We start from the raw sequence: 23,258 nt of genomic DNA, 5'->3' as shown, positions 1-23,258 counted from the left end.
GGTCAAAGCCTTACTCTGACTGTAGTCGTGCAGTCCCAATCCCTACATTACCAAGGTTTGGAGCAAAACCCTGCACTGTCTCTTTAAAGATTACACCAGTCTGTGTCAAGCGTCTGCATTGGTCGGCCCGGTTGTCAACCACAGCTGTTTACATCAGACGAGAGCGAGGTGGACTTTCCCAGGTTACAGCAGAGACCACTTCCGCAATTGGTTGTCTGGGCAAATCGAAGGAGCCACTGAAGCAGAAAGGTAGCTAACACAAGCCAACGATCTCTTTGTTCTTTGGTTACCATGAAATTAATTTAAAGCTGGCTAGCTACGTTATCAGGAAACACACTGGTTTTGATGCGTAGCAAATGGCTAGTTAACGTTAGTTAGTTATCTGTAAGATATAATCTGTCATGTTAGCTAGTATTTGCATGACAATCAGCTAACGGGTTAGCCAGGTTATCTTGAAGAAATACTTTGACAGATAGCTAGCTAACGGATAATATGAATTAGCTATCGTTCAAGTAAGCATAATGTTAGCTTGCTAAACAGTCTGATGTCCTACTTGTTAGCTGACGGTTTTCCAACATCCTAGCATATAGCAACTGATGACTAACGTTAGCTAGCTTCATGGCTAGTCATTAACATGAACTAAACTAGTGTAACAGTCGGATGTTGCTACTAACTACTGAACCGCGACAGATGTTGTTCTCGCTTGTCATCTAATCAGGGACCTTTATATTTTCTGGACTGGACACTTTAGCCGTCTCTTCTAATCAATAATGAACGAAGAAAGAAAGAGAGGCCGAAAAGACGCCAGAGTGAGTTGGATGATGATGATGATGATGATGATGATGTGGTGTTGTAACGTGAGGTTGATGTCATCGCATCTCATGACAACATCCAGCTTCAATTGGTTGGAATGATGAAGTTTTCTAAAATAATGTCTTGTCTTTCATTTCATTATTATATTTTGCAACGGATGTCAACTGCACTAGCAAGGGTCTTTCAAATCATCTGGTTACTGTACAATGTCTTTGTTTCTCATCTGTCTGGCTGGAAGTTCAGTTTAAATATTGCATGGTCATTTTTCTGCGGGGCATTCTCCAGTGTGGCATTGTTACATCCTTGTTACATCCAACTCAATGACTTGAACACATCGGTGTGTGTGTACGTTACACATTCAAATGATTGTGTCTCAATAGCTTTTGCAGAAATCCCCTTTTGATGGTGGCGTTAAAGACTCTTTACTCTGTAAATGGTTTAGGGTGGGGAACCAACACAATGCTTGTTATATAACCAAACTTCTTCCCCTGTATAAGGTTAGTACTTCTCCTCCTGTATTAGGTAGTATGAGGTTAGTACTTCTCCTTAGGCAGTATGAGGTTAGTACTTTTCCTCATGTATGTGGTATGCATTTTGTTATGGCAGGCTAAACATCTCAATGTCTATTAGTTTCCCCCTTAGCCTTGTGTGATATAGCTATTGACTTAGCCTGGTCCCAGATCAGTTAGTTAACTCCTTGTCACTCATTGCCATGCCAAGGAGTTGATGTGATGGTAAAAACAGATCTGGGATCTGGCTACTGAAGTATAGGTTCTCCCATAACAAACGGTAAACATGACATTAGCCTATTTCCCCATACTGTCACAGAAGTTACTGAGCACAGTCAAAACACATTCCCTAACTGAAACCTCCCACACAGCTCTGCCTCTCTTTTTCTATTGGTTCTTTCCTATTGATGTTTCTGTTCTGTTGTTCCTTCAGTTCCCAGCACCATGCCTGGTAAGTGAATCAGTGGCAATGGAAGGAAAAGGGCCCTATCGTATCTACGACCCAGGCGGGGGTGAGGCTAAGCCCAGAGAGGCCAGGGAGGAGGGCAGCAGTGGTGGAGGGGGAAGCTACAGACTACTACTGGAAGAGAACAGCGTGCTCCGAGAGAGGATGAAGGGACTCAAGAGCTTAGGTCCGTACCTGCTTTTGTGATATAATACTACCTCTCTGGTCTAGATCACCAGCTCTTTATTAGGATCCTAATCTGATATATACTACCTCTCTGGTCTAGATCACCAGCTCTTTATTATGATCCTAATCTGATATATACTACCTCTGGTCTAGATCACCAGCTCTCTATTATTATCCTAATCTGATATATACTACCTCTCTGGTCTAGATCACCAGCTCTCTATTATTATCCTAATCTGATATATACTACCTCTCTGGTCTAGATCACCAGCTCTTTATTAGGATCCTAATCTGATATAATACTACCTCTCTGGTCTAGATCACCAGCTCTTTATTAGGATCCTAATCTGATATATACTACCTCTCTGGTCTAGATCACCAGCTCTTTATTAGGATCCTAATCTGATATATACTACCTCTCTGGTCTAGATCACCAGCTCTTTATGAGGATCCTAATCTGATATATACTACCTCTCTGGTCTAGATCACCAGCTCTTTATTAGGATCCTAATCTGATATATACTACCTCTGGTCTAGATCACCAGCTCTTTATTAGGATCCTAATCTGATATATACTACCTCTCTGGTCTAGATCACCAGCTCTTTATTAGGATCCTAATCTGATATATACTACCTCTCTGGTCTAGATCACCAGCTATTTATTAGGATCCTAATCTGATATATACTACCTCTCTGGTCTAGATCACCAGCTATTTATTAGAATCCTAATCTCTTGTGGACAGAATGTAATCAGGCATTTGACCACATTACGTAAGATTTTAGTTCGGGGAATTTCAAATGATTATATTCCATGTAAGACTACAGCTCTATAAACAACAACAACCCCCCCCCCCCTTTCCATATATCTGTGTTAGTGTAGGTACTTGTGACGTTGTACCAATGCCACTGTAGACCTGAGACCATACCCTACACAACCACAACCCTCATCACACACTCATCTGTCTAGATTAGTGTTGTGACCTATACATTATAGCTACATATTCCATTCTCATAGCCTTGTAGGAACAATGTGGTTAGACCCGATTCCATTCTTTGGCTGTGTGCTGTAATGTTTGCACGGAGTTTCTCTGTCGTGACTTGGGACTAGTGAGTGTTGGCGTGGTCCATTCTTTGGCTGTGTGCTGTTTCTCTGTAATGAGTAATGTTCTCAGGGTCGGCATGATTTAGTTGTTAGTCATCAGAAACACTAGCTACTGTCTATCCATCACGTATTATAGGTCATGTAGACTGTGAATAACATATTCAGCTATATGCCACAACTCATAATGAACAAGTGACTAGGCCTACTTCAAATCAAGCTGTTTCTAGCTGTCTCTGGTGTGTAGGAGCAGTTTGTCACTGCTGTGAATACGGTTGTTACTAATGGTTTGGTGTGTAGGAGACCTGTTGGAGGAGTCTCAGTGGGAGGCTTCTAAGTTGCGTCAGCGTGTAGAGGAGCTGGTCAGAGACAACGAGGCCCTGAAGTCTTCTACCTCCAGCTTCGCTACCAGTCTGTGTATGGGAGGACCTGTTCAGACTGAGACACAAGGTATGCTATCAGAGATGGGTTTCTTACATGATTATTCATTATTTACAGCAGTACGTTATCATCAATGGCCCAGTGCAGTGAAAAACGTGATTGTCCTGTGTTTTTCTATATATTTACACTGTGAGTTGGAATAATTTTGTGAATATGACAATGCCATTTTAGTCTGCCGGCTGTTTGACAAGGCCGGCTGTTTGACAAGGCCGGCTGTTTGACAAGGCCGGCTGTTTGACAAGGCCGGCTGTTTGACAAGGCCGGCTGTTTGACAAGGCCAGCTGAAATTACAACCTGTTTTAGTTGGATGGAGTTTTGGCCTTCCATGGTGACATCACTATGCAGTCCATTTGTTATTAGACCAATAATAATCTCTCTGCCAACAATACATTTTCAGTTTCTCCCTCCCCGCTCAGACCACTCCCAGACAGTCCTAGCAAAATTCATTCTTGAGAAATTGCTCTTTGCTCAGGAACAATTTTTTGTTTCTTATTGACCAAATAATTTAATATTGAGGTAAAAACGTCTGCATTGGACCTGTAACAGCAAGCTTTTCCTGAGGTTTCTATAGGCGGTTGCTAACACTATATAATGACCATATAACGGCAGGTAGCCTAGTGGTTAGCGAGTTGAGCCAGTAACCGAAAGGTTGCTAGATCGCATCCCGAGCTGACAAGTTAAAAATCTGTCGTTCTGCCCCTGAACAAGGCAGTTAACTGTATAACGACCCTGTAGCAGTGGTGTGACTATATATAATGACCCTGTAACAGTGGTGTGACTATATAACAGTGGTGTGACTATATATAACGACCCTGTAACAGTGGTGTGACTATATATAACGACCCTGTAACAGTGGTGTGACTATATATAACGACCCTGTAACAGTGGTGTGACTATATATAACGACCCTGTAACAGTGGTGTGACTATATATAACGACCCTGTAACAGTGGTGTGACTATATATAACGACCCTGTAACAGTGGTGTGACTATATATAATGACCCTGTAACAGTGGTGTGACTATATATAACGACCCTGTAACAGTGGTGTGACTATATATAATGACCCTGTAACAGTGGTGTGACTATATATAACGACCCTGTAACAGTGGTGTGACTATATATAATGACCCTGTAACAGTGGTGTGACTATATATAACGACCCTGTAACAGTGGTGTGACTATATATAACGACCCTGTAACAGTGGTGTGACTATATATAATGACCCTGTAACAGTGGTGTGACTATATATAATGACCCTGTAACAGTGGTGTGACTATATATAACGACCCTGTAACAGTGGTGTGACTATATATAACGACCCTGTAACAGTGGTGTGACTATATATAATGACCCTGTAACAGTGGTGTGACTATATATAATGACCCTGTAACAGTGGTGTGACTATATATAACGACCCTGTAACAGTGGTGTGACTATATATAATGACCCTGTAACAGTGGTGTGACTATATATAACGACCCTGTAACAGTGGTGTGACTATATATAATGACCCTGTAACAGTGGTGTGACTATATATAATGACCCTGTAACAGTGGTGTGACTATATATAACGACCCTGTAACAGTGGTGTGACTATATATAATGACCCTGTAACAGTGGTGTGACTATATATAATGACCCTGTAACAGTGGTGTGACTATATATAATGACCCTGTAACAGTGGTGTGACTATATAACGACCCTGTAACAGTGGTGTGACTATATATAATGACCCTGTAACAGTGGTGTGACTATATATAACGACCCTGTAACAGTGGTGTGACTATATATAACGACCCTGTAACAGTGGTGTGACTATATAACAGTGGTGTGACTATATATAACGACCCTGTAACAGTGGTGTGACTATATATAACGACCCTGTAACAGTGGTGTGACTATATATAACGACCCTGTAACAGTGGTGTGACTATATATAACGACCCTGTAACAGTGGTGTGACTATATATAACGACCCTGTAACAGTGGTGTGACTATATATAACGACCCTGTAACAGTGGTGTGACTATATATAACGACCCTGTAACAGTGGTGTGACTATATATAACGACCCTGTAACAGTGGTGTGACTATATATAACGACCCTGTAACAGTGGTGTGACTATATATAACGACCCTGTAACAGTGGTGTGACTATATATAACGACCCTGTAACAGTGGTGTGACTATATAACGACCCTGTAACAGTGGTGTGACTATATAACGACCCTGTAACAGTGGTGCGACTATATATAACGACCCTGTAACAGTGGTGCGACTATATATAACGACCCTGTAACAGTGGTGCGACTATATATAACGACCCTGTAACAGTGGTGTGACTATATAACGACCCTGTAACAGTGCTGCGACTATATATAACGACCCTGTAATGGTGACTCCTGACTGTTTCAGGTCAGGGGAAGCTTCACCGCCAGCCCAGTGTGGACCAGAGAGAGAGTCAGCCGTGTCTCTCAACGGGGAAGGCCCTAAATCATGAGCAGCCCAGCGTAAGTGAACAGATATTACTTTATAGCTTTAGAGTACTTCATATTTTCTAGATGTTATTTGATCAGGCTGAGCAGTCCAGCACATTAAGTACAGCCTTAGTAACCTACATCTGAAACCTAACATTCACATGTCAAGGTGGTGCTTTTAGGTCTGTCCCAACTGGTTTCTGGCTTCCAGCAAAGGCTAACTGAAAGTAGCAATAGTCTCTGGTTCTCTCTTTGTGTCCTGTTGTCTTACACTGCCGGGGTTAGTTAGACTGCCGGGGTTAGTTAGACTGTCGGGGTTAGTTAGACTGCCGGGGTTAGTTAGACCGCCGGGGTTAGTTAGACCGCCGGGGTTAGTTAGACCGCCGGGGTTAGTTAGACTGCCGGGGTTAGGGTTGGTTAGACTGCCGGGGTTAGGGTTGGTTAGACTGCCGGGGTTAGGGTTAGTTAGACTGCCGGGGTTAGGGTTAGTTAGACTGCCGGGGTTAGGGTTGGTTAGACTGCCGGGGTTAGGGTTGGTTAGACTGCCGGGGTTAGGGTTGGTTAGACTGCCGGGGTTAAGGTTAGTTAGACTGCCGGGGTTAGGGTTGGTTAGTCTGCCGGGGTTAGGGTTGGTTAGACTGCCGGGGTTAGGGTTGGTTAGACTGCCGGGGTTAGGGTTAGTTACACTGCCGGGGTTAGGGTTGGTTAGACTGCCGGGGTTAGGGTTGGTTAGACTGCCGGGGTTAGGGTTAGTTAGACTGCCGGGGTTAGTTACACTGCCGGGGTTAGTGTTAGTTACACTGCCGGGGTTAGTTACACTGCCAGGGTTAGGGTTAGTTAGACTGCCGGGGTTAGGGTTAGTTAGACTGCCGGGGTTAGGGTTAGTTAGACTGCCGGGGTTAGGGTTAGTTACACTGCCAGGGTTTGGGTTAGTTACACTGCCGGGGTTAGTTACACTGCCAGGGTTAGGGTTAGTTAGACTGCCGGGGTTAGGGTTAGTTAGACTGCCGGGGTTAGGGTTAGTTAGACTGCCAGGGTTAGGGTTAGTTACACTGCCAGGGTTAGTTACACTGCCAGGGTTTGGGTTAGTTACACTGCCAGGGTTTGGGTTAGTTACACTGCCAGGGTTTGGGTTAGTTACACTGCCAGGGTTTGGATTAGTTACACTGCTAGGGTTAGTTACACTGCCAGGGTTTGGGTTAGTTACACTGCCAGGGTTTGGGTTAGTTACACTGCCAGGGTTTGGGTTAATTACACTGCTAGGGTTAGTTACACTGCCAGGGTTTGGGTTAGTTACACTGCCGGGGTTAGTTACACTGCCAGGGTTAGGGTTAGTTACACCGCCGGGGTTAGGGTTAGTTACACTGCCGGGGTTGGGGTTGGTTAGACTGCCGGGGTTAGGGTTAGTTAGACTGCCGGGGTTAGTTACACTGCCGGGGTTAGTGTTAGTTACACTGCCGGGGTTAGTTACACTGCCAGGGTTAGGGTTAGTTAGACTGCCGGGGTTAGGGTTAGTTAGACTGCCGGGGTTAGGGTTAGTTAGACTGCCAGGGTTAGGGTTAGTTACACTGCCAGGGTTAGTTACACTGCCAGGGTTAGTTACACTGCCAGGGTTTGGGTTAGTTACACTGCCAGGGTTTGGGTTAGTTACACTGCCAGGGTTTGGGTTAGTTACACTGCCAGGGTTTGGATTAGTTACACTGCTAGGGTTAGTTACACTGCCAGGGTTTGGGTTAGTTACACTGCCAGGGTTTGGGTTAGTTACACTGCCAGGGTTTGGGTTAGTTACACTGCTAGGGTTAGTTACACTGCCAGGGTTTGGGTTAGTTACACTGCCGGGGTTAGTTACACTGCCAGGGTTAGGGTTAGTTACACTGCCGGGGTTAGGGTTAGTTACACTGCCGGGGTTAGGGTTAGTTACACTGCCGGGGTTAGGGTTAGTTACACTGCCGGGGTTAGGGTTAGTTACACTGCCGGGGTTAGGGTTAGTTACACTGCCGGGGTTAGGGTTAGTTACACTGCCGGGGTTAGGGTTAGTTACACTGCCGGGGTTAGGGTTAGTTACACTGCCGGGGTTAGGGTTAGTTACACCGCCGGGGTTAGGGTTAGTTACACCGCCGGGGTTAGGGTTAGTTACACCGCCGGGGTTAGGGTTAGTTACACCGCCGGGGTTAGGGTTAGTTACACTGCCGGGGTTAGGGTTAGTTAGACTGCCGGGGTTAGGGTTAGTTACACTGCCGGGGTTAGGGTTAGTTACACTGCCGGGGTTAGGGTTAGTTACACTGCCGGGGTTAGGGTTAGTTACACTGCCGGGGTTAGGGTTAGTTACACTGCCGGGGTTAGGGTTAGTTACACTGCCGGGGTTAGGGTTAGTTACACTGCCGGGGTTAGGGTTAGTTGCACTGCCGGGGTTTGGGTTAGTTACACTGCCAGGGTTAGTTGGACTGCCAGGGTTAGTTGGACTGCCAGGGTTAGTTGGACTGCCAGGGTTAGTTACACTGCCAGGGTTAGTTACACTGCCAGGGTTAGTTACACTGCCAGGGTTAGTTACACTGCCAGGGTTAGAGTCAGTTACACTACCAGGGTTAGTTACACTGCCAGGGTTAGAGTCAGTTACACTACCAGGGTTAGTTACACTTCCGGGGTTAGAGTCAGTTACACTGCCGGGGTTAGTTAGACCGCCAGGGTTAGTTACACTGCCGGGGTTAGTTACACTGCCAGGGTTAGAGTCAGTTACACTACCAGGGTTAGTTACACTGCCGGGGTTAGTTAGACCGCCGGGGTTAGTTAGACCGCCGGGGTTAGTTAGACCGCCGGGGTTAGTTAGACCGTCGGGGTTAGTTAGACCGTCGGGGTTAGTTAGACCGCCGGGGTTAGTTAGACCGCCGGGGTTAGTTAGACCGCCGGGGTTAGTTAGACCGCCGGGGTTAGTTAGACCGCCGGGGTTAGTTAGACCGCCGGGGTTAGTTAGACCGCCGGGGTTAGTTAGACCGCCGGGGTTAGGGTTAGTTAGACTGCCGGGGTTAGTTAGACCGCCGGGGTTAGTTAGACCGCCGGGGTTAGTTAGACCGCCGGGGTTAGGGTTAGTTAGACTGCCGGGGTTAGTTGGACTGGTCATTCTTCAGCACCGTTGTACAACGGCTGTGCAGGTGCTTTATGTTCAGAGAGAGAGAGGGAGGGAGGGGTGGGAGGTCAGGAAGGGAGGGAGAGGGGGTGGGAGGGAGAGAGGGAGGGAGGGAGCTCCCGTCTCACTTTGTTCATGGTGCCAGCCGGACTTGTTTTCTTTGCAAGCAACTTTTTTGCCCAATGACAGTGAAGTTAAGAAATTGTCCGTGGTGCCAACCTAAGATACCAACAAGCCTCATCACCACATTCTCTGACACTCCCTCACCTGCGGCCTGATATGGATGTTTTCCTAGATATTGAAAGCTGTTCAGCATGTACAATTACACACACACACTTTGTAGCCTGCTCCCAGTAGGCCAGAGCAGACTGATAAGACGGCTGGGATTCGGTGGACTGATATAGGGTACATACCTATTTAGAGATTTAACAAGGGCTCACAGTGTTCTAAATTCACAATTGATGAATATATAATTAGGCATGGTTTGTTAACCCCTCGCTCATCAACTCACCCATTTTCCTCAGCATACTACATTAGTTTCATCTGTTATATGTGTAAAATCAGTTTAGATTCAGTTTCAAGGCAATTATCGGGGTGATTATCATCTGGGCACTGCACTTTCAACTGCTGGGAGAAGTAGCACTGTTTACTGTCGGGAGAAGTAGCCCTGTTTACTGCTGGGAGAAGTAGCAGAGCAGACCCTGTTTACTGTCGGGAGAAGTAGCAGAGCAGACCCTGTTTACTGTTGGGAGAAGTAGCGGAGCAGGCCCTGTTTACTGTCGGGAGAAGTAGCGGAGCAGACCCTGTTTACTGTTGGGAGAAGTAGCGGAGCAGGCCCTGTTTACTGTCGGGAGAAGTAGCGGAGCAGGCCCTGTTTACTGTCGGGAGAAGTAGCGGAGCAAGCCCTGTTTACTGTCGGGAGAAGTAGCAGAGCAGACCCTGTTTACTGTTGGGAGAAGTAGCGGAGCAGGCCCTGTTTACTGTCGGGAGAAGTAGCGGAGCAGGCCCTGTTTACTGTCGGGAGAAGTAGCGGAGCAAGCCCTGTTTACTGTCGGGAGAAGTAGCAGAGCAGACCCTGTTTACTGTCGGGAGACGTAGCGGAGCAGACCCTGTTTACTGTCGGGAGAAGTAGCCCTGTTTACTGTCGGGAGAAGTAGCAGAGCAGACCCTGTTTACTGTCGGGAGAAGTAGCAGAGCAGACCCTGTTTACTGTCGGGAGAAGTAGCGGAGCAGGCCCTGTTTACTGTCGGGAGAAGTAGCGGAGCAAGCCCTGTTTACTGTCGGGAGAAGTAGCAGAGCAGACCCTGTTTACTGTCGGGAGAAGTAGCAGAGCAGACCCTGTTTACTGTCGGGAGAAGTAGCAGAGCAGGCCCTGTTTACTGTCGGGAGAAGTAGCAGAGCAGACCCTGTTTACTGTCGGGAGAAGTAATGGAGCAGGCCCTATTTACTGTCGGGAGAAGTAGCGGAGCAGGCCCTGTTTACTGTCGGGAGAAGTAGCCCTGTTTACTGTCGGGAGAAGTAGCAGAGCAGACCCTGTTTACTGTCGGGAGAAGTAGCGGAGCAGACCCTGTTTACTGTTGGGAGAAGTAGCAGAGCAGACCCTGTTTACTGTTGGGAGAAGTAGCAGAGCAGACCCTGTTTACTGTCGGGAGAAGTAGCAGAGCAGACCCTGTTTACTGTCGGGAGAAGTAGCGGAGCAGACCCTGTTTACTGTCGGGAGAAGTAGCCCTGTTTACTGTCGGGAGAAGTAGCAGAGCAGACCCTGTTTACTGTCGGGAGAAGTAGCAGAGCAGACCCTGTTTACTGTTGGGAGAAGTAGCGGAGCAGGCCCTGTTTACTGTCGGGAGAAGTAGCGGAGCAGGCCCTGTTTACTGTCGGGAGAAGTAGCGGAGCAAGCCCTGTTTACTGTCGGGAGAAGTAGCAGAGCAGACCCTGTTTACTGTTGGGAGAAGTAGCGGAGCAGGCCCTGTTTACTGTCGGGAGAAGTAGCGGAGCAGGCCCTGTTTACTGTCGGGAGAAGTAGCGGAGCAAGCCCTGTTTACTGTCGGGAGAAGTAGCAGAGCAGACCCTGTTTACTGTCGGGAGACGTAGCGGAGCAGACCCTGTTTACTGTCGGGAGAAGTAGCCCTGTTTACTGTCGGGAGAAGTAGCAGAGCAGACCCTGTTTACTGTCGGGAGAAGTAGCAGAGCAGACCCTGTTTACTGTCGGGAGAAGTAGCGGAGCAGGCCCTGTTTACTGTCGGGAGAAGTAGCGGAGCAAGCCCTGTTTACTGTCGGGAGAAGTAGCAGAGCAGACCCTGTTTACTGTCGGGAGAAGTAGCAGAGCAGACCCTGTTTACTGTCGGGAGAAGTAGCAGAGCAGGCCCTGTTTACTGTCGGGAGAAGTAGCAGAGCAGACCCTGTTTACTGTCGGGAGAAGTAATGGAGCAGGCCCTATTTACTGTCGGGAGAAGTAGCGGAGCAGGCCCTGTTTACTGTCGGGAGAAGTAGCCCTGTTTACTGTCGGGAGAAGTAGCAGAGCAGACCCTGTTTACTGTCGGGAGAAGTAGCAGAGCAGACCCTGTTTACTGTCGGGAGAAGTAGCGGAGCAAGCCCTGTTTACTGTCGGGAGAAGTAGCAGAGCAGACCCTGTTTACTGTCGGGAGAAGTAGCGGAGCAGACCCTGTTTACTGTCGGGAGAAGTAGCAGAGCAGGCCCTGTTTACTGTCGGGAGAAGTAGCAGAGCAGGCCCTGTTTACTGTCGGGAGAAGTAGCAGAGCAGACCCTGTTTACTGTCGAGAGAAGTAATGGAGCAGGCCCTATTTACTGTCGGGAGAAGTAGCGGAGCAGGCCCTGTTTACTGTCGGGAGAAGTAGCAGAGCAGGCCCTGTTTACTGTCGGGAGAAGTAGCGGAGCAGGCCCTGTTTACTGTCGGGAGAAGTAGCAGAGCAGGCCCTGTTTACTGTCGGGAGAAGTAGCGGAGCAGGCCCTGTTTACTGTCGGGAGAAGTAGCAGAGCAGGCCCTGTTTACTGTCGGGAGAAGTAGCAGAGCAGGCCCTGTTTACTGTCGGGAGAAGTAGCAGAGCAGACCCTGTTTACTGTCGGGAGAAGTAGCAGAGCAGGCCCTGTTTACTGTCGGGAGAAGTAGCAGAGCAGGCCCTGTTTACTGTCGGGAGAAGTAGCGGAGCAGACCCTGTTTACTGTCGGGAGAAGTAGCCCTGTTTACTGTCGGGAGAAGTAGCAGACCCTGTTTACTGTCGGGAGAAGTAGCAGAGCAGGCCCTGTTTACTGTCGGGAGACCCACCTCTACGCAGACGACACCATTCTGTATACTTCTGGCCCTTCCTTGGACACTGCTATCTAACCTCCAAATGAGCTTCAATGCCATACAACACTCCTTCCGTGGCCTCCAACTGCTCTTAAACCTTAGCAAAACAAAATGCATGCTTTTCAACCTTTCGCTGCCTGCACCCGCACGCCTGACTAGCATCACCACCCTGAATGGTTCCGACCTAGAATATGTGGACATCTATAAGTACCTAGGTGTCTGGCTAGACTAAACTCTCCTTCCAGACTCATATCAAACATCTCCAATCTAAAATCAAATCTAGAGTCGGTTTTCTATTCCGCAACAAAGCCTCCTTCACTCATGCCGCCAAACTTACCCTAGTAAAACTGACTATCCTACCGATCCTCGACTTTGGCGATGTCATCTACAAAATAGCTTCCAATACTCTACTCAGCAAACTGGATGCAGTTTATCACAGTGCCATCCGTTTTGTTACTAAAGCACCTTATACCACCCACCACTGCGACCTGTATGCTCTAGTCGGCTGGCCCTCGCTACATATTTGTCGGCAGGCCCTCGCTACATATTCGTCGCCAGACCCACTGGCTCCAGGTCATCTACAAGTCCATGCAAGGTAAAGCTCCGCCTTATCTCAGTTCACTGGTCACGATGGCAACACCCACCCGTAGCACGCGCTCCAGCAGGTGTATCTCACTGATCATCCTTAAAGCCAACACCTCATTTGGCTGCCTTTTCTTCCAGTTCTCTGCTGCCTGTGACTGGAACGAATTGCAAAAATTGCTGAAGTTGGAGACTTACATTTCCCTCACTAACTTTAAACATCAGCTATCTGAGCAGCTAACCGATCGCTGCAGCTGTACATAGTCCATCTGTAAATAGCCCACACAATCTACCTACCTCATCCCCATACTGTTTTTATTTATTTACTTTTCTGCTTTTTTGCACACCAGTATCTCTACCTGCACACGACCTTTTGATCATTTATCACTCCAGTGTTAATCTGCAAAATTGTAATTATTCGCCTACCTCCTCATGCCTTTTGCACACAATGTATATAGACTCTCTTTTTTTCTACTGTGTTATTGACTTGTTTATTGTTTACTCCATGTGTAACTCTGTGTTGTTGTCTGTTGACACTGCTATGCTTTATCTTGGCCAGGTCGCAGTTGTAAATGAGAACTTGTTCTCAACTAGCCTACCTGGTTAAATAAAGGTGAAATAAAAAAAATTAAACTGTTGGGAGAAGTAGGGGGAAAACCATAAAAAAAATGACATGCCCTCCTGGAACTGCTTATAACTCTCGTTTTGTTTGTGATATTACGATTCTAACACCGACAGTGTGTTTATAGACTTATTTAGGAAAAATCAAGGACAGAGTGGGGCATGACTTACAAAATGGCAGAGACAAAAATCAAATTCACGAGCAGTCAAAATGACTGCTTTATCTGTTCTAGTGTTAAAGGGTTAGTTGTTTTTTTTGTTGCCATGAAGCCCTTTTTCTACTTACCTGGAGTCAGGCGAACTCGTGGATAACATTTTTATGTCTCTACGTGTAGTTTGAAGGAAGTTTCTAACTAGCGTTAGCGCAGCATGCTAGCTGTTCTCATAGACTTCCAGTGCCGTTGCGCTAATGCTAGTTAGCATTGGCTTGCCAAACTACCTCTAACTATCCTTCTCACTGGACGCAGATACATTAAAAATGCCATCCAGAAGTTCAGTCTGGATCTATTTACAGTTTGTCATTGTCCTGTTTGGTGCTTCTAGGAAGGTCTGTCAGAGTTTGAGGTGGTGAATATGGAGAAGACCTCTGATACCCAGACGGTAAGTACCATTTTTCACACGGGGCTAGCTAACAATAACGGGGCTCAAATGGGATGTTTGGAAACGATCCAGGTTCTTTATGTAATAGATTCAGTTTCATCCATAAAGGTGTGTGTGTGTGTGTGTAGCCTACATTCAGAACCACTCAATGCATCTGTTTGTGTCTAGAAGGATCACATTCAGCAAGATTGTAAAATGTGTATATTCAGTGCCTTCGGTTACAGACTTATTCTAAAATAGATGAAATAAATAAAAATCCTCAGCAATCTACACACACTACCACCTAATGACAAAGCGAAAACAGGATTTTAGACATTTTTGTAAATTTATTTAAAAAAATAAACATATGTTATTTACATAATTATTCAGACCCTTTGCGATGAGACTCAAAATTGAGCACAGGTGCATCCTGTTTCCATTGATCATCCTTGAGATGTTTCTACAACTTGATTGGAGTCCACCTGTGGGAAATTCAATTCATTGGACATGATTTGGAAAGGCACATCTCTGCAGCACTCTACCACAAAGGTCTGATTGGTGGAGCACTCCACCAATCAGACCTTTGTGGTAGAGTGGCCGGACTGAAGGCACTCGTCAGAGAAACAACATTCTCCTTGTCTGAAAAGCTACTTGATGAAAACCTGCTCTGGACCTTAGACTGCGGGCGAAGGTTCGTCTTCCAACAGGACAATGACCCTAAGCACACAGCCAAGACAACACTGAAGTGGCTTCTGGACAAGTCTCTGAATGTCTTTGAGTGGCCCAGCCAGAGCCCAGACTTAAACCTGATCGAACATCTCTGAAAATAGCTTTGCAGCGACGCTCCCCATCCAACCTGACAGAGCTTGAGAGGATCTGCAGAGAAGAATGGGAGAAACTCCCAAAATACAGGTGTGCCAAGCTTGTAGCGTCATACTCAAGAAGACTCGAGGCTGTAATAGCTGCCAAAGGTGCTTCAACAAAGTACCGGAAGAAAGAGTCTGAATACTTAAGTAAATGTGATATTTCAGTTTAATTGCTTTATAAATTAGCAAACATTTCTACAATAGTGTTTTTGCTTTGTCATTATGGGATATTGTGTGTAGATTGATTTGAGGAATAAGGCTGTAACCTAACAATGTGGAAAAAACCCAAGGGGTCTGAGTACTTTCCAAATGCACTGTATTTGGTGTGTGTATATGTCATAACGTCTTGTCGAAACAGTTAAAACATACCTGGTGATGAATGTAAGAGCTTGAAAGCAGCTCCTCGAGTTTCATTTCCTTAGTTCTCTGTTCTCTCTGGTCATTTCTCCCATATCAGGAACTTCTGTCTCTTTTTGTTGTGAGTCAACCGCTAACTAACTCAATACTGGGAGCTCAACATGAGTCGTCAGCACAGGGAATGTCCACGATTATTACTGACTACACACACACACCTGCTGTTAGGGAATGCTTGACAGGGAAGAATATCAGTCACAGGATATTCTGGACAGATGTGGTATAGAGTCACATGGCATATGACCGTCACTGACATGCCTCATCACCCAAAGGATAGGAAACTAGGACGTATTTCCTCAAGGATAGGAAAACTATTTCTTCAAGGCTATACACTGAGCTTTTCTTATTTCATTTATTTATTTTGTATTTTATCCCCCCCCCCCCCCCCTTTCTACCAAATTGTTCAATCTTGTGTCATCGCTGTAACTCACCAACGGGCTCGGGAGAGGTGAAGGTGGAGTCCATACGTCCTTCGAAACATGACCTGCCAAACCGCGCTCCTTAACACCCGCCAGCTTAACCCGGAAGCCAGCCGCACCAATGTGTCGGAGGAAAACACCGTTCAACTGGCATCAGGGGTCAGCCCGAAGGAACCCGCCACAAGGAGTCGCTAGAGTGCGATGAGCCAAGTAAAGCCCCCCCGGCCAAACCCTCCCCTAACCCGAACGACGCTGGGCCAAACCCTCCCCTAACCCGGACGACGCTGGGCCAATTGTGCGCCGTCCTATGGGACTCCCTACCGCGGTCGGTTGTGGCACAGCCCGGGATATGAACCCAGGACCGTAGTAACACCTCTAGCACTACTGCATGCAATGCAGTGCCTTAGACTTCTGCCCCACTCGGTAGCCCCCTACACTGAGCTTTTTAAATGTTTCCCCACCTCTGACTCAATCTTAATGGAGTTTTGCATTATAGGATAGGGAGCATAACTTACATGACCAGTCAATAGGACACAGTGGGACTGAGACTGACTATCTACAGGCTGTATGATTCAGATAGGACTTTTCCTTATTTTTATACATCCAGTATCCACAAAACTGGAGAGAGAAATCTGTTGTGTTTTGACATGACTTGATTAGTAGCCAGTCAGTATGGTGGTACAGAGACTCTGACAGTTCTGTTCTGTCCTGTCAGCATGATGGTACAGAGGCTCTGACAGTCCTGTCAGTATGGTGGTACAGAGGCTCTGACAGTCCTGTTCTGTTCTGTCCTGTCAGTATGGTGGTACAGAGGCTCTGACAGTCCTGTTCTGTTCTGTCAGCATGGTGGTACAGAGGCTCTGACAGTCCTGTCAGTATGATGGTACAGAGGCTCTGACAGTCCTGACTGAGTCTTCTAGGTGTCGGTCTCAGGTCCTCTGTTGTTTTACTATTGTTTTACTATTGTTTATCTTAATTTCATATTTGTCTAGAAATGTATTGTTTTGGAGGTGCTATATAAATAAAGTTTAATTTGATCTCCAGGCTGGTGCAGGAACAGGACAGCTTCCTCAGGAGAACCAGGAGTTAACCAGCCAGCTACAGCGTCTAGAGAGCTCCTTCAGTATCTTTGCTGAGGCGTCCAACCCCAACCAGCTCCTAGCCCACCTGGGACGCATGGCTGTCGAGTTCCACCACCTCTCCTCCAAGGTCCAGAAGAACGAGCAGAGGACCTCCCTCCTACAGGTAACTGACAGGGGAGAGGAGCAGCTTGGGAGAAAGCCAGGCAGGTAGACAAATGGCTAGGCAGGCAGAGAAGTTAACAGGTTGTGTCCACACAGGTATATTTTGAAAAGTAGAAATTCAGCATGTCACCTGTATAGCGAACAACAATTGTGTGTTTGTCATTCCCGATGCTGAACTAAATTATGTTGCAAAACCATAGTCTTCCTGGGGTCCAAATAGTAAACACAACACCTCCAAATAAAATACAGAATATGCACAATATAATTAAAAATACAATACATATATATTTTTAAATGTCACGTGACAGTCCCTGTCGTGCAGTGAAGTGTTCTTTTAATCTGGTTTCAATGCTAACTTGAGTTACCTGGAGTGGCAGAGTTCCATGTCGTCATGGCTCTATTTAACACTGCGTTTCCCAGCCTCTGTACAGGACCATCTGGCTGCATGGCTTGGTACTGATGAGTGTCTGGAACAGTGTACCAACTGCTTGAACGGACAGTTTGGTTCCAAGACCAACAGTGATGCAGGCTATCTCTCCTCAACTTTGAGCCCGGAGAGCTTGACATGCATGCAACTGACATTCGCCCTACATTTACATCTAAGTGCTGATCTGGTCTGATGAAACCAAGGTCTTTGGCCTGAATGCCAAGCGTCACATCTGGAGGAAACTTGGCACCATCCCTACGGTGAAGCATGGTGGTGGCAGTATCCCTACGGTGAGGCATGGTGGTGGCAGCATCATGCCGTGCGGATGTTTCTCAGCAGCAGGGACTAGGAGACTAGTTAGGATCGAGGGAAAGATGTACGGAGAAAAGTACAGAGATGCTTGATTAAAAACTTGCGCCAGAGCTCAGACTGGGGAGAAGGTTCACCTTCCAACAGGACAACGACCCTAAGCACACAGCCAAGACAATGCAGGAGTCGCTACAGGACAAGTCTCTGAATGTCTATGAGTGGACCATCCAGACCCCGGACTTGTACCCGATCGAACATCTCTGGAGAGACCTGAAAATTGCTGTGCAGCGACGCTCCCCATCCAACGTGGCAGAGCTTGAGGATCTGCAGAGAAGAATGGGAGAAACTTCTCAAATACAGGTGTGCCAAGCTTAAGTCTGCCTGTCCCTCCCGCTGAAAAACATCCCCACAGGACGATGCTGCCACCACCATGTACAACGTGGAAAAAGTCAAGGGGTCAGAATACTTTCAGACGGCGCTGTAATAGGATTTCCATGTCCTCTGCTGCTTATTATGACCGGGAGGACTGGAACGCTACCAAACTCACACCGTCAGTCTCTTAAGCAGTTCGCTGTGTTTGAGGTAATCCTTGAACCACTGCGGTTATGGTCACAAATGAGACATTCCTGTCCGAACCCCTTCTATAGCACGACATCGGGGCTGTAACGGTTCGAACCCCTTCTATAGCACGACATCGGGGCTGTAACGGTTCGAACCCCTTTCTATAGCACGGCATCGGGGCTGTAGCGGTCCGAACCGCTTCTGTAGCGCGACATCGGGGCTGTTACGGGGCGAACCCCTTCTGTAGCGCGACATCGGGGCTGTAACGGTCCGAACCCCTTCTATAGCGTGACATCGGGGCTGTAACGGTCCGAACCCCTTCTGAAGCGCGACATCGGGGCTGTAACGGTCCGAACCCCTTCTGTAGCGCGACATCGGGGCAGAGAGTGAGTGACTATGGTGCCAATATTAAAGAAATTGGCTGGAACAGTGGGGAAAAGGGAGGCCAAAGTCTCTCACCATTGATGTGCCCACGATGAGGATGGTGGATATGATATAATCTGATGGGGAAGGAAGTGCAGGAACCGAACAGGACTGCCTCGGTCAGGGGGAACGGTGTGTGACATGGTACAGGCGGAGAGTACTGTCTCACTAATGCGTGTCCCTCTGTTTGTCTAGACCCTTTGTGAGCAGCTCAGACAAGAGAACAGCGAGCTGAGAAAGAAGATGGAGGAAGACCTTCAGTACAGAAACGGAGACTTGGAACTACTGAGGTGAGTTGTATTTTCTGTGGATTCAGTTGGACTTCTTGCTCCCCAGGGGGAGAGGAGGCGTTTGAGTTTATTATTGTGAATTTAAACATGAATGTTGACTTTGCTGTTTTCTGCTCCCACGTGAAGTTTAGGACTTTGTTTGAGTTTAAATAAAGGCAATAAGCACTTGGTATTCGGTAAACAGTGAGTGGGCTTTTTCTTTTTAACGGTGATTCTCTGTCCAGCGACTACAGAGCTTCAAGTGAAGTGACAGTTGGTCAAAGTCTATCGTTTTTGATGATTCAGGAATTGCCCTAATATTCTCCCTACCTCTGTGGGGTCTTCCCAGAGGATGTCCTGGGGCTCTGCCAAGCTGCACATTACTCTACTAGACACTGGGATAGATATTCTAGATGTCTCTCTCTGTAACTGCCCAGTAACACTAACCCTGTTTTCACTGTCTGGTCACTGCAGACAGGAGAACCTGAAGCTGAAAGAGCTGGTAACGCTCTCGGGAGCAGGAGAGACCGCGGCAGAGAGCGAGGGGCAGCCAGAAGCCAAAGAAGATGTGGTGAAAGAGGAAACTGCCAGCGTTAGATCCAAGATGGAGGTCAGCACACCACAGAAGGTATGGAAATCCTGTGGCAGAATGGATGGAAGGGCACCTGTCTGGTTCAGAGGATTAAAAGCTGGGAGAGAGAGAGAGAGAGAGAGAGAGAGAGAGAGGGGGAAATGGATCAGCATAGATGTCTAGGAAGCCACAGCATCATTTCAGGATGTGTGTTGTTACAGTAAATACTGTAGATTTAAATCCTGTAATTTCCATATTGGGTGTTGTCAGTATGAGTCAGACCATTGCCAGGCATCACAGTAGTGGAGTAGTTAACGTGTTTACTTCATCCTCACGTACTGTACAGTAGGAGGATGTGACTGACTTCCCCATTTTCATATCACGTTGTAGTACTACTGTACTGTTGGTGTGTGATATTTCTCATATTGTCTCATTGGTCCGTGTAGAATGTCTGTGAGCGACTTCCCAGGTCTTTCTTGCAAATGTTTTAATTAAAAAAAAGATCTATATGTTTTTTTTTGTTTTATTCACAACATGTATAAATGGTGATCTGTAGTAGTAGTGCACGGAATTTAAGAGCAATAGCCCTGTCCTGTTGCAGTGTGGGCTCTGTGAATGATGTTTCATAGCCCTGTCCTGTTGCAGAGTGGGCTCTGTGAATGATGTTTCATAGCCCTGTCCTGTTGCAGAGTGGGCTCTGTGAATGATGTTTCGGGGTAGTATAGGTAGTTATTAAAGTGTATGCACAGATAATAAGAGTAGCAGCAGTGTAAAAGAGAGTGGGTGGGGCGGAGGCAATGCAAATAGTCTGGGTAGCCATTTGATTAGGTGTTCAGGGGTCTTATGTCTTGGGGGGAGAAGCTGTTTAGAAGCCTCTTGGACCTAGACTTGGCGCTCCGGTACCGCTTGCCTTACGGTAGCAGAGAGAACAGTCTCTCTCTCGGAGGACCTGAGCCCTAGGACCATGCCCCAGGAATACCTGACATGATGACTCCTTGCTGTCCCCAGTCCACCTGACTGTGCTGCTGCTCCAGTTTCAACTATTCTGCCTTATTATTATTCGACCATGTTGGTCATTTATGAACATTTGAACATCTTGACCATGTTCTGTTATAATCTCCACCCGGCACAGCCAGAAGAGGACTGGCCACCCCACATAGCCTGGTTCCTCTCTAGGTTTCTTCCTAGGTTTTGGCCTTTCTAGGGAGTTTTTCCTAGCCACCGTGCTTCTACACCTGCATTGCTTGCTGTTTGGGGTTTTAGGCTGGGTTTCTGTACAGCACTTTGAGATATCAGCTGATGTATGAAGGGCTATAAAAATACATTTGATTTGATTTTGATTTGTGGCTGGAGTCTTTGACAATTTTTTTGGGGCCTTCCTCTGACACCGCCTGGTATAGAGGTCCTGGATGGCAGGAAGCTTGGCCCCGGGGATGTACTGGGCCGTCTCTTGACAATGTGATTGCTGACATGAAAAGATAAAATTAAAAACATTTTGGGAATGTATCAACAAGGGACAAACCAAAAATAGTTTGAGTGCATTATTCCTTTTTAAAAATCGTCATGTTTTATATCCCTGTCCTACAGCAGAATGGGAATACCACAGAGAAGGAGAAAGCCCCGGCCAAGCCCTGTGACCCAGAGGCATACGAGAAGAAGATCAAGCTTCTAGAGAAGCAGAGGAAAGATGTGAGTCCCTCTCAACATTACATCAGCTGTCCTCTTTCCACATGGAAAGGTCTTTGAGAAGAAAAAAACCATTTTCTGGATGCAGATCAAATGACACCCTATTCTCTTTATAGTGCACTACTTTTCACCAGGGTTCATACATAGTAGTGCACTATATAGGAAATAAGGTGCCATTTTGAAACGCACCCTTGCTTAGGTGCCCTGTTTAGTTGTTGGGAAGCCTGTGAAAAATGTATAAATGACGTATTGGTTTCAGTCATATTTCCGTTGTTGTGGTGGTGATGATGATGATGATGATAACAGGTACTGGAAGTGAACAAGCAGTGGGATGTCCAGTGGAACTCGATGAAGTCACAGTTTGAACAGAAGGTTTGTTATCTCACACACACACACACACACACACACGGAATACAGAAGAGATTATCTGAAAACACTCATAGTAACTTGATGGAAATGACATTAGTAACCTGAGGTACAGTCTTGTTTACTATGCAGTGTTTACACATAATTCGTAAAGTTTTCAGACCCCTTGACTTATTATTAAATTGTTTGTTTTTGAATCTACACACGCTATCCCATAATGACAAAGCAAAAACAGGGTTTTTTTTTTTGGGGGGGGGGGGCAAATGTATAAACAGAAATCGAAACTCGAAATCGAAACTCGAAATTGAGCTCAGGTGCATCTTTTTTTTCCATTGATCATCCTTGAGATGTTTCTACAACTTCAAGTCCACCTGGTAAATTCAATTGAGTACAGCTGGCACACATGTCATGAGCATGAAAGGGAATTGGTTATTATTGGAACGGCGCATACAAGAGGCTGTTGCTTCAAATCAACTGACTTTATTAAAACAAGGGACAGCAGGTTCTTTTAGATCGGTAAGGCTGGAAAAAGTTAGTAGTATCATATGAAACGGTACTACGGTATTCTAAAATGTTTGGTATCATGACGTTTTGGTACTGTGATATTACCGTGGTACCAGTATACCATGCAACACTAGTTATAACTAACTTAAAGCAGGTACAGCCTTAGTGTTCACAGTAAACGCGGCCCTGGAAGTTGCACAGAATTTTTACAGCGTTCAAGATTGCACTTAGTAGACCAGAAATTTGCTCAGTGACAACAACAACAAAAAATTGAGGGAAAATTACCGTAGAATCTAACCCCCAAACCGCTCAACATATAGTTTCGCCATTTGGCCGTGTCTGTGGGTCTATACACTAACACAGCCCTGTGTAACTGCATAGACCTGCTCCAACACAGTTACTTTCTCTGCTACTCCAATCATCTCTATATAAAAAAAGACACCAATACCCCCTGTTTTAAAACTGTTTGAAAAAAACATCAGATCACAGACCTGCGTCAGCGGCTGGCGGACTCCCAGAAGGCCGTGCAGGAGCTGGAGGCAGAGCGAGAACAGAGGCAGCGGGACTACGATAAGAAGCTGCTGCTCGCCAAGTCCAAGATTGAGAACGTACAGGTGAGAACATACAGAAACCTAGTACAGACCCAACCATGTCAAGACGTATACAAACCCAACAACATTTTTGCTGTGTGTGTGTGTGTGTGTGTGTGTTGGTGAGTGTGCGGTCCTCACTGCTGGGAACTCATGCGTGTCAGTGTGGAGGAGAACTGCTCCAGCCCACTCAGCCACGGTCCATTGAGTGTCTCACCTGTCTGTTTGTCACAATTACCTATATATGAATGGACTCAATAGTGCATTTGAAGCCAAGGAAGTCATAGATTTATGTAGACATAACATGCACAGATTAAGCTACTCCAGGAAGTGACGTTGTAGGCTAGCTCAGTGCTACCCCCACTCTCATTGATTATCTCAAGTTGAGGGACGAGCGAGGTATTGCTAGGCTACCAGTAGCA

The 23,258-nt window shown here is 46.5% G+C and overlaps 1 protein-coding gene across 9 annotated transcripts in view; it reads left to right on the top strand.

Moving 5' to 3' along the window:
- Positions 1-23,258, top strand: part of LOC100305133 (TNFAIP3-interacting protein 1) — a 42,062-nt gene that overhangs the window by 5,783 nt on the left and 13,021 nt on the right. The window contains exons 1-12 of one of the 9 annotated variants that reach the window (XM_036943450.1): positions 140-249; positions 719-809; positions 1,756-1,954; positions 3,353-3,502; positions 5,913-6,007; positions 14,152-14,208; positions 16,931-17,131; positions 19,046-19,140; positions 19,594-19,747; positions 21,281-21,379; positions 21,683-21,748; positions 22,729-22,860. In XM_036943450.1, the coding sequence (XP_036799345.1) occupies positions 771-809; positions 1,756-1,954; positions 3,353-3,502; positions 5,913-6,007; positions 14,152-14,208; positions 16,931-17,131; positions 19,046-19,140; positions 19,594-19,747; positions 21,281-21,379; positions 21,683-21,748; positions 22,729-22,860 (1,287 nt within the window). In that variant the 5' untranslated portion in view covers positions 140-249; positions 719-770. Of the gene's footprint in view, positions 1-92; positions 250-718; positions 810-1,755; positions 1,955-3,352; positions 3,503-5,912; positions 6,008-14,151; positions 14,209-16,930; positions 17,132-19,045; positions 19,141-19,593; positions 19,748-21,277; positions 21,380-21,682; positions 21,749-22,728; positions 22,861-23,258 lie in introns of those variants that run through there. The other 8 variants (XM_036943448.1, XM_036943456.1, XM_036943451.1 and 5 more) reach the window with 8 other exon arrangements.

Source organism: Oncorhynchus mykiss, chromosome 14 (genome assembly GCF_013265735.2).
Source record: "Oncorhynchus mykiss isolate Arlee chromosome 14, USDA_OmykA_1.1, whole genome shotgun sequence".
NCBI lineage: Eukaryota > Metazoa > Chordata > Actinopteri > Salmoniformes > Salmonidae > Oncorhynchus > Oncorhynchus mykiss.
Note: the sequence above shows the minus strand (reverse complement) of the source record. Positions and strands in the feature narration are given on the sequence as shown.